Raw genomic sequence first — 14,689 nt, 5'->3', positions numbered from 1 at the left:
CCCTCAGCAAAGTCTGTCAAAGGCACCAAAGTTAAGATAGGGCACAATATTCAGGTCTTAGTTGTTGAAAATGTGTTTATTCCTCACACGCATCTCTGTACGGCTGACTTGGTGCTTAGCACTCCTCTCAGTGTTTTACTGCAGCATAATATATAAGGGTCATCTAAATACACAACACGAAACACTTCAAATTTGTTTTCCATTATTTTGAATTCTATCTCCAAAAGTAGTTCAAATTCTTTCCAGCACTACTTTGGGAAATGCAGATCTTTCTAAGACATCTAAGGAATGACATCAAAAGAGTAAAATTCTAATAGACTTTTTACTTAAAATTAAAAACGTTAATAGCTCACAAACCCAGCAAGCTCAATCAGAGGGGAAGCTGGTGGGGGACAGAGTGATTTTATTTCCTTATCCATGAATGCACTCTGTCCTGCTTGGTTGCTGATTATGCTGATTCCAAGATGTGGCATTTTTCTTACCCCCACAGATCAGGATGGCTGCTTTCCTCTTCTCTTTCCTCCCTCCCTTTATTTATCCCCTTTCTCCTCCTCGGACAGAATCATGAACTCTCTTCTCTAACTTTTATACTTGGTCTCACACCCTTTTACCAGACACCCTCCTCCCCAGTGTACACGTGGGTATAAACTGCAAGGTAAATTTCCATGATGAAGAGTTACAAGAATAATTATGTTTAATTACTGATGCTTAACAATTATACTTTCGGGCAAACAGTTTTTATCGTCTTCTGCCATTACAAAATAGTCTTTTGGGCCAAACACTAAACATGAAATGTTCCAGAGTTGTTACATTTGCTCAAGGAATTGTGGAAATCCTCATTCTAGGCAGGGCTAAATATCCCTTACAGATCATTCACTGCACTCAGTAACTACCATTTCCCAATATTGTTTAAGGGGGGGGGGGAGACTGTCATGCTTTATAATAGTTTCCTGTTTTAAAACTGGAATACATTTGTAATGTATTGACGTGTCTTCAAAGTGGAGAAGAAAGCTAAGCTTGGGGGCCTTTTAATGTCTTGTTTGTCAGTTGGTGGGTTGGGACTCAATACGAGGTAAAAGGGTCACAACGGCATCTCTACCATCATGTGGATCAGTGGTTCCCAGTCTTGGATAGCCCAGGTGTTCTTGGACTGCGACTCCCAGAAACCCTAGTCAGCACTGCTAGTTGTGAAGCTTTCTGGGAGTTGCAGTCCAAGAACACCTGGGTTACCCACGGTTGGAAACCACTGATGTAGATATATGCTAAACAATGAGGAACTGGATCTGCAATGGCATGTTTGGGGTGAAGGCAGCTCCTTCAGTCCGGACTAAGCCTGGCTCTGCTGTTAGATGAAGCGATGCAACCCGGATGTACAGCAGATGCTGGGAGACAGCAATGGCAGTAACTGGCTGCTTTTCCTAAGCCTTGTAGTTGAAAAAGGATGCTGTGTGTGCCAGGCCTCTCTGTTCTCCTAAACAGGGCAGCTGCTGTCAGGGGTGATGGAAAATGCTATCTGATGGCCAGCATTTAGCTGACAGTCCAGTCATCTCCCGGATGGAGACGAGGGTAGGAACATAGCTCATTTCAAGGCAAATCAAACCTTTGCTGCTCCATCCAACCCTTTCTTTGTAGGATGTCCGTTCCCCTCCCCCCCGTCTCCATCCCAGACTCCCCCCCCCGTGACCTCTGTTTCCAGCAGCAGTTGTTCAAGAAACTGTGCAAAGGTTTCTTTCAAGAGAAAAAGTACATCACAATCACCAATCAATCATCTGTTGAGACCCTGTGAAGTTAAAAACTTTGCCTGTGTTGATAGAATGGGGATCCCTATTAATTGGCAAGTGACTTGTGGGCCCTGAGGGAGTCCAGAGGTGCTGGGAGCTTTCAGGGGCCCAGAGAAGCTGAGAGTTCCTGCCTGTCAAGACCAGGAGAGGAAAGAGGATGGCTAGAGACAGAAGGAAACTAACTTAGAGTTCAACGCTGCAATCTAACTCCTCTAGTAAAGTTAAATGGTAAGAACTACATGTCATGGTTCTTTAAAATGGAGGTTTGAAAAGAGAGAAAACCTGGACTGTAGTTGAAACTCCCCCTGATGACCTTGATGAAGAAGATAATGAGTTAATTTAGAGAGTGTCATCTTGTATTATTTTGTCCTTGGTGGACGGTCAGCTCATTCATTTCTGTGGACTGAACTCAGCAGATGATTGTTGGCAGGCTCTGAAAAAGGTTTATGTCAGAGAGACGGCTGCCAGTAAAGTTCACCTAACTCTATTTGGGAACAAAACAGACCCACACAATGGCTGGGGGTTAGTCTAGGAACACAGAGCAAGAAAACACCAGCATATCTCTCGTATTCTGGCCATGCTGCACTGGCTGCCCATCCGTTTTTGCATCGACTTCAAAGTTTTAATGCTTACTTATAAGGCCCTAAACGGTTTAGGACCTCGATACCTGGCAGAACACCTGCTCCCACCAAGATTTACCCGGATCACCTGCGCGAGCCAGGAGGTGAGGTTGAGGAGCCTGACGCCGAGGGTGGCCCGAAGAGAAAAGACACAAAACAGGGCCTTCTCGGCAGTGGCTCCTTGCCTTTGGAATAACCTCCCACCGGCGATTCGCCGGGCCCCTGCGCTGGGCACATTTAAAAACCAACTAAAAACATGGATGTACATCCAGGCCTTCCCTCCTGTCAACACTTGATTCTTTCTTTTCTTGCTATTTATTATTTCTATATTCTATCATGTATCTTACTGTTTCTACTGTAATGCTTCTGTGCTCTTTTAATTTATTTGTTATGTTTTAAGCCGCCCAGAGTGGTAGAATATACCAGATGGGTGGAATATAAATCAAATAAATAAATAAATAAATAATCTATCTCCTGAGAAGCCTATACATGGGACAGGAAGCAAAGGTTAGAATTGGATATGGAGCAACTGATTGGTTCAAAATTGGGAAAGGAGTATGACAAGGCTGTATATTGTCCCCCAGCTTACTTAACGTATATGCAGAATACATCATGTGGAAGGCTGGACTGGAGGAATCTCAAGCCGGAATTAAGATTGCTGGAAGAAATATCAAAAACCTCCGATATGCAGATGATACCACTCTAATGGCAGAAAGTGAGGCGGAATTAAAGAACCTTGTAATGAGGGTGAAAGAGGAGAGTGCAAAAATTGGTCTGAAGCTCAACATAAAAAAACTCCTGGCAAATAGAAGGGGAAGATATGGAGGCAGTGACAGATTTTACTTTTTTGGGTTCCATGATCACTGCAGATGGAGACAGCAGCTCTGAAATTAAAAGACGCCTGCTTCTTGGGTGGAAAGTGATGAGAAGCCTTGACAGCATCTTAAAAAGCAGAGACATCACCTTGCCAACAAAAGTCCAAATAGTCAAATTATGGTTTTTCCTGTAGTGATGTATGGAAGTGATTTATTTATTTATTCAATTTTTACCCCGCCCCTCTAGTCAACGTCTACTCGTGAGAGCTGGACCATAAAGAAAGCTGACGGCCGAATTGATGCCTTTGGATTGTGGTGCTGGAGGAGGCTCTTGAGAATCCCCTGGACTGCAAGGAGAACAAACCTATCAATTCTAAAAGAAATCAACCCTGAGTGCTCACTGGAAGGACAGATCCCGATGCTGAGGCTCCAATACTTTGGCCATCTCATGACTCCTTGGAAAAGACTTTGATGTTGGGAAAGTGTGACGGCAAGAGGAGAAGGGGATGGCAGAGGATGAGATGGTTGGACAGTGTCATCGAAGCAACCAACATGAATTTGGCAGATCTCCGGTAGGCAGTGGAAGATAGGAGGGCCTGGTGTGCTCTGGTCCATGGGGTCTTTAAGAGTCGGACACAACTAAATGACTAAACAACGAACGACGAGCTCGTTTGTCTGTGAGGGTTTCTAGGCTGGGAGTAGCTGTCAATCTGGCCAGCATTAATCAATAGTTCCCTCCATGGTTCTGAATTCAAAGAGAAACCCACCTGTCTGCTGAGATTTCTTTTTCCTCAGAGTCTGTTAATATCTCAAAGCCTTAGGAATGGACCTCAACAGATAGGAAACCCTGACATCTGAGCATTCAGCCTGGAAACAGGCAGTGCGTCATGGCCTCTCCCATTTTGAAGAGACCCTTGTCCAGCAGGCCGAGGCAAAGAGGCAGTCCTGAAACCTGCGAAATCAGGGAGCTGGACAGGGGACAGATTGTATTTGCCTTCAGTGTGGAAAGGATGGTCACTCTCGAATTGGCCTTCTCAGCCACACTAGACACTGTTCCACATCCTCTATTACCACAGTCTCTCGAGACTGAAGGATGTCTATTCTGAAAAATCTGTTAACATCAGTTGATGGTGGTTGGTAAAAATGTCTGTGAAAGTACACAAGTAGCAGAGTGGGTTAAATGCAGTCATGTTTGTTATTCGTTTGTTGTTGATAAGTAAATGAAACTTCTTAATACTACTAATGTATCAGAGTGAGTCACGGAGATTGTAAGCGAGAGTAAATGAGAGAAGGATAAATTAGAAGCTATTATACTCTGTGATTGCCTGAACATCTACTGTGAAATTGAACAAAAAATTCAAAGCTCAGCAACAGGTTCTGGGCCCAGATTCCAGAGTTGTCAGATGCTACATAACCCAAATCAGAAAAGACCACACATGAGAGAAGCAGATACTTTTCAAAGTCTCTTCCTCGCCCTCTTTTTGGGGGTCATCTTGTACAGCGGGTGGTGTTATACACCAACATATACGGTACTTTTTATAGTGCTAATTGTCCATCCTCGTGTTTTTATCAAAAACATGTGGTATCGTTCTGTCTCTGGGAGGAATGTTTACAACAATACCCTAAAATAATAAAGACCATGAATGACTGCATGTAGGCCTACCATTACCAAAAACCCAATGGATATCTGGAATATTCTGCTTGTGAAATGGATATTTCATTCTACAATTCATTCTGTTTCCATGTGTCTGAGAAAGGGGATGTGTCCACCAAAGAAATCCTGGCCAGCAGAGGTGGTGGTGAAGGTTTCTGGGAGTTGTAGTCCGAGAACATCTAGAGGCCCAAGATAGGAGACCACTGCTCTGAAGCAGTTGCAGATGTCAGAAATCACAAAATCAGAGCCACAAAAAATGGCAGTGTTAGGAACAGCATACATACTATGTCAATATTTAACAGAGAAGAAGATTTGAAAAACTTAGAAAATAGATTTTTTACAGAAAGAGATAGAAGAATATTAATAGAAATTCAGGCTAAGAGAAAGGAATTAGATAATATAGAAATAGAGAAAGTTCAAAGAGATCTGATGTATTTAAAGAGACATTTTTTTGAATTTAATAACAAAAACTCAAAATTGTTAGCTAAAATGTGTAAAAATAAAAGAGCAAAAAATTCAATAGGGATAATTAAAGATCAAAAAGGTAAAAATTGTAATATAATGAAAGAAAAATTGAAGATTTTTCATGAATTTTTTCAGAAACTATACAAAGGAAATAACATAAAGAAAGAATGTATAGAAAAATATATAAACGATAATTTAAAAACTAAATTATCAGAAAATGATAAAAGAATATTAGAAGAAGAGATCAAGGAGCAAGAGATTGCTGAAGTCATAAATAAATTAAAAAATGGTAAAACACCAGGTCCTGATGGATTGGGTCCAGAATATTATAAACACTTTAGCACCATTTTAATACCTAAGTTAAAAATGATTTATAATAAGATAATGGAAGGAGAGACAATACCAGCTTCATGGAAGCATTCATTAACGATTCTCATTCTAAAACCCAATAAGGATCAAACAGATCCGGGATCCTATAGACCTATATCTTTAATAAACCAAGATGCTAAGATTTTTACCGCTATATTGGCAAATAGATTAAATAGATTTATAGCAAATTATATTAATGAAGACCAATGTGGTTTCATTAAGGGTAGACAAATGGACAATTTAACTAGACGAGTTTTAAATATTATACATGAAATAGAAAAAGAAAAAATAAAAGCAATGATTTTATCATTGGATATATTTAAAGCCTTTGATTGTGTTGAATGGTCAACACTAAAACTTCTTATAAGAGGTTGGGGATTTGGTAAAAAGTTTAGAGGTGTTATAGATCAATTATACTTAGATAATACTTCAGAAATAATAGTTAATGATGGTATAACGGAAAAGATCTTTCTAGGCCGAGGTACTAGACAAGGCTGCCCACTTTCACCAATATTGTTTTGCATGATTATAGAATTATTAGCTAACGCAATAAGAAATGATAAATTAATTAAAGGAACAGGTAAAAATGAAATGATTAAAATTAATTTGTTTGCTGATGATTCCTTACTGACTATTAAAAATCCATTAGAGAGTATGGAAAACATTAAAAACCATTTAGAAAAATTTGGGGAAATAACAGGTTTAAGGATTAATTGGCAAAAATCACAAATGATGATGTTTAACTATAATATACAGGAGCAAGACATGTTTGTGAATAAATATAGCGTTAAAATGTGTAATCTTATCAAATATTTAGGTATAAACATAATTAGAACAACTCAAAAATTAAAAGAGAAAAATTTTAATAAATTAAAAAATGAAATTAAAGATAAATTGCAAGAGTACGCCAAATTGAAACTATCATGGTTTGGGAGAATCGCTTTAATTAAGATGAAAATATTACCGAAGATCACTTTTTTATTTAGGATGCTCCCAATACGATTAGAAGAAGAGGATTTTAAATATTGGCAGGGATTAATTAATGGATTTTGTAATCAAGGCAAAAAATCTAGAATAAATAAAAGATATTGGTATAAGGCTCAAAAAAAAGGAGGTTTAGGTATGCCCAATGTTAAAAATTATTATATAGCAAATCAATTAAGAGTTATTGGAGATATTATATTCAATAAAGAAAAATTAATTTGGTGGGAGATGGAATCTTCAGAAATAAATGGAAATGCTGAAGGATACTTGTTTAATATACTAAAGAGAAGTTCAATAAATCAGATTAAAAACCCCTTTTTAAGAAACCTGTTAAATATTTGGAATAAATATAAAGAGAAGTTTTGTCCCTTAACTTCACCATTAAAACTAGTGACTGAGACAGAAAACTTTCCTACAAATTTAAAGGATTTAGTAGAATTATTTAAGAATAAAAGGGTTGCAAGATTGAAGGACTGGATGGGTAACATGAGATCGAAGGAGATGATTATGTCTAAACTGCAATCTAATAAACTATCATGGTATAATCTTATTCAGTTAGACACCTGGACAAAGGATTGGTTGAAAACTAATGGTAAATGTAGAGAACTTACTAAGTACGAACAATTTCTGTCATCACATGAAGATATGCAAGATACAACTTTGAAAGGAATAGTAAGTAAAATATATAATATAATTTTGGAACAAGAGGAAAAAGAATGGGGAATAGAAGGTTTAAAATTAATTTGGGAAAACGATTTAAAAACAGATATTAAAATAGAGGATTGGACAAAAATGTGGAGGATGAGAGTGTTAAGATTAATGTCAACAAGAATAAAGGAAAATTTTTTTAAAATCTGTCTAAGGTGGTATTTGACTCCTGTAAAATTGAATATAATAAATCCAACATACTCCAAAGCATGTTGGAAATGTGATGAGGAAATTGGTACGTATTTTCATATGTGGTGGGAATGTAAAGTGGTTAAGAAATTTTGGGAATTGATTTTTAAGGAAATGTGTGATATATTTGGTAAAGATATTGATTTTAATGCCAAAATTGCTTTATTGTCAATTTTTGATAATACAGATCTGGACCATCACTCGAAAGAATTAATCACTAATTTTATGACAGGTGCTAGAATATTAATAGCTAGATTTTGGAAAGACAAGAATTATATTAAAATTGAAGACTGGTATTGTGAAGTATGGGACATTGCATTAAATGATAAATTGACTATGGAACTTAAAATAAAAAGAGGGGAAATAAGATGTAACAATTTCTATGATATTTGGGGTAAATTTGTGGAATTTGTGTTAGTGAAAGGAAGGGGGAAAGCCTCTAAAGAATACTCAATACAATTTTGGAGAGGTAATCTGTAAGAAAAAAATTATTATAGTAAATAGAGTCCCGTGGGTATGGGGTGCACATTAGAATTTAGTTTATAATAAGCACTATTACTTGTATTTTTTTGTATTTTTGTTATGTATGTGTTCTTTTGTGTATTTTTTTTGTATAAAATAAAATATTAAAAAAAAAAAAAAGAAAGAACAACCTTCAGAACACTGCCAAAGAGCCCAAAAAACCCACAACAACCATTTATCAGAGATTTACATTTTTTGGTTGGACTAGATCAGATGGAAAGCTCTTTAATCTCTCTAGATTGAAAGCGAAGACCAAAGTCCAGCTGAAATGCATGCGGGACTTCCTCTTCGCCGATGATGCAGCTGTTGTTGCCCATTCTGCTGAAGACTTCCAACAACTTATGAATCGTTTTAGCAAGGCCTGCCAAGACATTGGATTAACAATCAGCCTGAAGAAAACACAAAAAAACTGAAGGAGCTCTTAGAACAGTGGCAAAATGTTCAGACTCAAACATTACGTTATCACCCAGACTAGGCTCTGGCACATGACCTTTCAAACACATATTTATTATTATTTATTTAATTAATTTATGTGCCGCCCACACTACCCAAAGGTCTCTGGGTGGCTTACAACATTATGACAAAGGACCATGTCCCCTTTCGGAGGGATGCTGAAAAGGCGGCAGAAGCAGCTGACCATGGAGAGGTTCCTCACAAAGAGGCCAAGACAGGAAGAGGAACCTGCTGCTTCTACCAGCGGGGCCCAGTTGCCTCCTTCCTCCTCCTCGTCCTCCTCGAAGCCTTGAGGCCAAGCCTTACAGCCTTCTCCCAGTTGACCATCGTTCAGGCCATCGCCAGAGAGACCCTCTGCAGCTCTGGGAATGTCAAAGACTGCTCCTGTGGTGTGGAGAAAGTTCTGTCTGCCTGCAGTTTCCTGACTTGCTAGCACAACTCAGGCAGCCATTGATGTTTAAATCCTCTGTGAGCTAGCAAAAATTTAATGCAACTTGCTAGGCACATTGGACACCTTACTACTCCCTATACCACCCCATGGCTGGAGTGCAATGTGTTCCAGCAAAAATAGTGCACATCTTTATTAAATTTGGTGCATCCTGCTAGTTCCGTACATAGCCTGGCAGCCATTGATACTGATTATATAACCTGCTAGTTTGGTACACAGCCTGTGTAGATTCAATAATATTTTGAATTCAAATAATGTATGATTTCCTTCCTTTCAAATCAAGGGGGTAATGTCAGCATATATAAATTTTTTTGGGGGGTAAAAGGTAAAAAAGTTCCCTGACTCCTGTTTTAAATGTATTATTTAAATACATTTTGTTTTTTTAAAAAGCCATGCAAGATGATAACTTTAAAATGTGTTGCAGCACAAAGATATCATGATGGAATAAAGATTAGAAATGTTTTTTTAAAAATTATTCTCATGTAGCCGTATGTAAAATCTTTTTCTGGCTGTGATTCGCTCACGGTTATCTTTCCGTTCTTCCAAGGACATTCATCCGGCATCATTTCCGTCGTATATTGTACTCCATTAAAGCAAACATCTATGGTTCTCTGTTCCTTTCTAATAACACTTTGTGTGAGATTTCTCCCAGTCTTTATAAACCTTTGTTCTGCCTGAGTCAGAAAAAAAAAAACAAATCTTCTCAAAGCTTGCATTTCGCAGCCTCTGAAAAGCTCAGATGTCGAGGATCAAAGGACTTGGTCACCTCCGACCCAGAGCAGTCCAGGGTCAGAAGAGACCAGAGCTTGAAAAACCCAAATTTCCACTCCTTCCAACAGTTCCTGCCATTACAAAGCAGTGTCCTCTCAATGGCATAGAAACACCTAGTTCTTCATAAATAAGGAATATATATATTTTTGTTCATATAAAAGAGAGAATATAAATTCATTGGTACCCGCTTTAAAACTCAATTACAATTACTATTTTTGAGGGCAAAGCCTTCTAAAACAAATGACAGCTTCTCTCTCTTCACTACTTGCTTTTCTTTCATCAGTTAGCTCAGAACATCCATCCTTTTCTCTTTTTACATAAATTTTGTAAAAGCTTCCATTGCACAATATATGCTTATAATCATATTTTAGCACAAGGTTCCACGGCTCCCTGTTAAATAAAGATAGAAGTAAAACACATCACAAGTGGCACTTCAAAATGTACTTCATTTTTTCTCTTTTGCATTACATCAGCATTTGGTTGTTTATTCTTTACAGTGGAAACCAGTACAAAAACTGAAAGAGCTCCTTATGCCTAGGTTAACTTATCAGGAGTTCTGAAAACAGTGGGATCTTGACTTACGAACGGCCTGAGTTACGAACATTTTGACTTACGAACCACTCTCATAGGAAAATATTGAGTTGACTTGCGTACTTAGATTTGAGTTACGAACTAAAAAAACCACATGGGAGGCAGGGAAAGTGCAAAATTAGAACTTTCAGTTAACTGTTGGCCAGTGAAAAGAGTGCCTGCCTCCTTCCTCGCTCCTCCCAGCGTTTAGAGAGTGGATTGGGAGACAGTCCTGGTAAAGCCTGGACTGTATTTTCCCTGCCTTCCCTGAACCTTTTTTGTCCTAAGGAAAAAAAAGAAATAAAATATCCCCCTCTAGTGGTCGAAGGCGGAATAGCAGCTTCCCATTAGTTTCTATGGACAGAAAAGAGCAGATACGGATCAAATGGTTTTCAGTGCATTCCTATGGGAAATGATGATTTGACCTGTGAACTTTTTGACTTGAGAACCGCCTTCCAATACGGATTAAGTTCTCAAGTCAAGACCCCACTCTATTGCTCTTTCCACATTCCATTCAATTCTATAGTTTCTCCCCAGTATGAGTTCTTTCATGTAACCTATCATTCTGACTACAGCTTTTTCCACATTCCATGCATTTATGTCGTTTCTCCCCACTGTGAGTTGTTTCATGTCTCCTAAGATGACCATTGTGACTAAAGCTCTTTCCACATTCCATGCATTTATATGGCTTCTCCCCAGTGTGAGTTCCTTCATGTGACCTAAGGTTACCATTCTGACTAAAACTCTTTCCACATTCCATGTATCTATGCGGTTTCTCCCCAGTGTGAGTCTTTTGATGTAACCTAAGGACAGTACTGTGACTAAAGCTCATTCCACATTCCATGCATTTATGTGGTTTCTCCCCAGTGTGAGTTCTTATATGTGACCTAAGGGAACCACTCTGACTAAAGCTCTTTCCACATTCCTTGCATTTATATGGCTTCTACCCAGTGTGTTTTTTTTATGTAACCTAAGGTTACCAAGCCGACTAAAGCTCATTCCACATTCCATGCATTTATGTGGTTTCTCCCCAGTGTGAGTCCTTTGATGTAACCTAAGGTTACCACTGTGACTAAAGCTCTTTCCACATTCCATGCATTTATGCGGTTTCTCCCCAGTGTGAGTTCTTTGATGTAACCTAAGATGACAACTACTAATAAAGCTCTTTCCACATTCCATGCATTTATGTGGTTTCTCCCCAGTGTGAGTTCTTTCATGTGACCTAAGGTTACCAATCTGACTAAAGCTCTTTCCACATTCTATGCATTTATGTGGTTTCTCCCCAGTGTGAGTTCTTTCATGTGACCTGAGGTGACCAATCTGACTAAAGCTCTTTCCACATTCCATGCATTTATGTGGTTTCTCCCCAGTGTGAGTTCTTTCATGTGACCTGAGGTTACCAATCTGACTAAAGCTCATTCCACATTCCATGCATTTATGTGGTTTCTCCCCAGTGTGAGTTTTTTCGTGTTTCCTAAGGTTAGCAACGTTACTAAATTTCTTTCCACATTCTATGCATTTATATGGCTTCTCCCCAGTGTGAGTTCGTTGATGTATCCTAAGGTCACCACTGTGACTGAAGCTTTTTCCACATACCATGCATTTCTGTGGTTTCTCCCCAGTGTGAGTTCTTTCATGTGACCTAAGGTTACCAATCTGACTATAGCTCTTTCCACATTCCATGCATTTATGTGGTTTCTCCCCAGTGTGAGTTCGTTGATGTGTCCGAAGGATACCACTCCAGCTAAAGCTCTTTCCACATTCCATGCATTTATATGGTTTCTCCCCAGTGTGAGTTCTTTCATGTGACTTAAGGTTACTAATCTGACTAAAGCTCTTTCCACATACCATGCATTTATGTGGTTTCTCCCCAGTGTGAGTTTTCTGATGTAACCTAAGGTCACAACTTTTACTAAAGCTCTTTCCACATACCATGCATTTATGTGGTTTCTCCCCAGTGTGAGTTCTTTCATGTGACCTGAGGTGACCAATCTGGCTAAAGGTCTTTCCACATTCCATGCATTTATGTGGTTTCTCCCCAGTGTGAGTTCTTTCATGTGACTTAAGGTTACTAATTTGACTAAAGCTCTTTCCACATTCCATACATTTATGTGGTTTCTCCCCAGTGTGAGTTCTTTGATGTGACCTCAAGTGACCACTCTGACTGAAGCTCTTTCCACATTCCATACATTTATGACGTTTCTCCCCAGTGTGAGTCCTTTTATGTCTCCAAAGGTCACCACTCTGACTAAAGCTCATTCCACATACCATGCATTTATATGGTTCCTTCCCAGTGTGAGTTTTTTCATGTTTCCTAAGGTGACTACTCAGACTAAAGCTCATTCCACATTCCATGCATTTATGTGGTTTCTCCCCAGTGTGAGTCCTTTGATGTAACCTAAGATTACCACTGTGACTAAAGCTCTTTCCACATTCCATGCATTTATGTGGTTTCTCCCCAGTGTGGGTCCTTTGATGTAACCTAAGGTTACCACTGTGACTAAAGCTCTTTCCACATTCCATGCATTTATGTGGTTTCTCCCCAGTGTGAGTTCTTTCATGTGACCTAAGGTTACCAATCTGACTAAAGCTCTTTCCACATTCCATGCATTTATGTGGTTTCTCCCCAGTGTGAGTCCTTTGATGTGACCTAAGATGACCACTCCGACTGAAGCCCTTTCCACATTCCATACATGGATACAGTTCCTCCCTTCCATGAGTTATTTGATGACTACTGCGGTGACATGCTTTTCTGTGGTTTCTCCCTTGCATTACTTCTTTCATTTGACGTCCATTCCTACCCAGTTGCATTTTCAATTCTTGGTTTTCTTGCTTCGGTATGAGTTTCTGCCCAGGATGCCCCAGGTGTTGCTGGGAAATTCCTCTTCTCCTGGTCATCATCTGATAGATTAGAAAAAGAAGCGAAACAACCATGTCAGAAATCTGCAGGGATAAGGAAAGAACCATTCGGGCTCTGCCTGGGTCACAGAGAAGGAAGAAAGGACAGTCCATGTGCTTGCAATCTCGGGATTAGACTAATGTAATACACTCTACGTGTGGCTGCCTTTCACATTGATGCTGAAACTTCAAATGATACTGAATGTGGCAGCCAGACCGCTCACTGGGGTGAGAAAACATCAGAATATTTTCCCCACTCTGGCTGCCTAGCATTGGCTGTCTGTTTGTTTCCATACAGTGGGGTCTTGACTTATGAACGGCCTGAGTTCCGAACATTTTCACTTACGAACCACTCTCATAGGAAAATATTGACTTGACTTGCCTACTTAGTTTTGAGTTAACGAACTGAAAAAAAACCATGTGGGAGGCAGGGAAAGTGCAAAATTTGAACTTTCAGTTAACTGTTGGCCAGTGAAAAGGGTGCCTGTCTGCTTCCTCACTCCTCCCAGCGTTTAAAGAGTGGATTGGGTGACAGTCTTCAGACTGCCTGGTACTGTACTGCCTGGACTGTATTTTCCCTGCCTTCCCTGAACCTTTCTTGACGTAAGAAAAAAAGAAACAAAATATCCCCCTCTAGTGGTCGAAGGCAGAATAGCAGCTTCCCATTAGTTTCTATGGACGGAAAAGAGCAGATACGGATCAAACGGTTTTCAATGCATTCCTATGGGAAATGCAGATTTGACCTGCGAACTTTTTGACTTGAGAACCGCCTTCCAATACGGATTAAATTCTCAAGTCAAGACCCCACTGTATTTATTTCAAAGTGTAAATGAAAGCCCTAATTTTGATATACTCGAACCCCTTGTTCTAGCTAGGAAGGGCGGCTGGGGTGCCTAAGGCTCAGAGAGAAGGAACAAGAAACTGGGCCTTCTCAGCAGTGGCCCTTTGCCTCTGGAACAGTCTGCCCCCAGAGATCTGTCTGGCTCCCTCACTGGGTGTTTTTAAGAGGAAACCTAAGACCTGGCACTTTAGGCAGGCTTTCCCTCCTGTCATCACCTAATTATTTTCCCTATTTTGAAGTACGTTTTTACATATTATGTTTTATTTTATTATAATGTTTTAATTTTATCTATTATTGTTAGACACCCAGAGTAGACTTCAGTCTAGATGAACAGGGTATAAATTTAATAAATATATAAATATTTGGTAGAGTAGATTTGCAGCCCTCCTTTTAATCATTAAGGTAGAAGTCTATTCTGAAAAATCTATTTTGATGTAATTTCATTCTCACATCAAAATTCCTTTTAAATGAAAATGTGGCAGGGAAAATTGCAGATCACTTAGCGATTATACAAGGCGGTCATGACTCAAAAAAGGTTGGGAAACAGTGTTCTTCATGCTTCTTAGAGAAGATCAGCTATCATACTTTGGTAGAATTTTTT

The 14,689-nt window shown here is 39.2% G+C and overlaps 3 protein-coding genes across 8 annotated transcripts in view; all 3 read right to left on the bottom strand.

Annotated features, from left to right (window-relative positions):
* LOC144587402 (uncharacterized) overlaps nt 1-11,228 on the bottom strand; it is a 44,024-nt gene extending 32,796 nt beyond the window's left edge. Inside the window, exon 1 of the mRNA XM_078387982.1 lies at nt 10,907-11,228. Coding sequence (XP_078244108.1) covers nt 10,907-11,193 — 287 coding nt within the window. The 5' untranslated portion in view covers nt 11,194-11,228. The remainder of the gene's footprint in view (nt 1-10,906) is intronic.
* Nucleotides 1-14,689, bottom strand: part of LOC140703827 (uncharacterized) — a 221,687-nt gene that overhangs the window by 110,390 nt on the left and 96,608 nt on the right. The window lies entirely within an intron of this gene.
* LOC140703801 (uncharacterized) overlaps nt 5,917-14,689 on the bottom strand; it is a 44,011-nt gene continuing 35,238 nt past the window's right edge. For all 6 annotated transcript variants that reach the window (XM_078387574.1, XM_078387573.1, XM_078387572.1 and 3 more), the window contains one exon: nt 5,917-13,250. In XM_078387574.1, the coding sequence (XP_078243700.1) occupies nt 11,226-13,250 (2,025 nt within the window). In that variant the 3' untranslated portion in view covers nt 5,917-11,225. The remainder of the gene's footprint in view (nt 13,251-14,689) is intronic.

The sequence above is a fragment of the Pogona vitticeps genome, chromosome 2 (assembly GCF_051106095.1).
Source record: "Pogona vitticeps strain Pit_001003342236 chromosome 2, PviZW2.1, whole genome shotgun sequence".
NCBI lineage: Eukaryota > Metazoa > Chordata > Lepidosauria > Squamata > Agamidae > Pogona > Pogona vitticeps.
The sequence above is the reverse complement of the archived record's forward strand: the minus strand, read 5'-3'. Positions and strand labels throughout refer to the sequence as shown.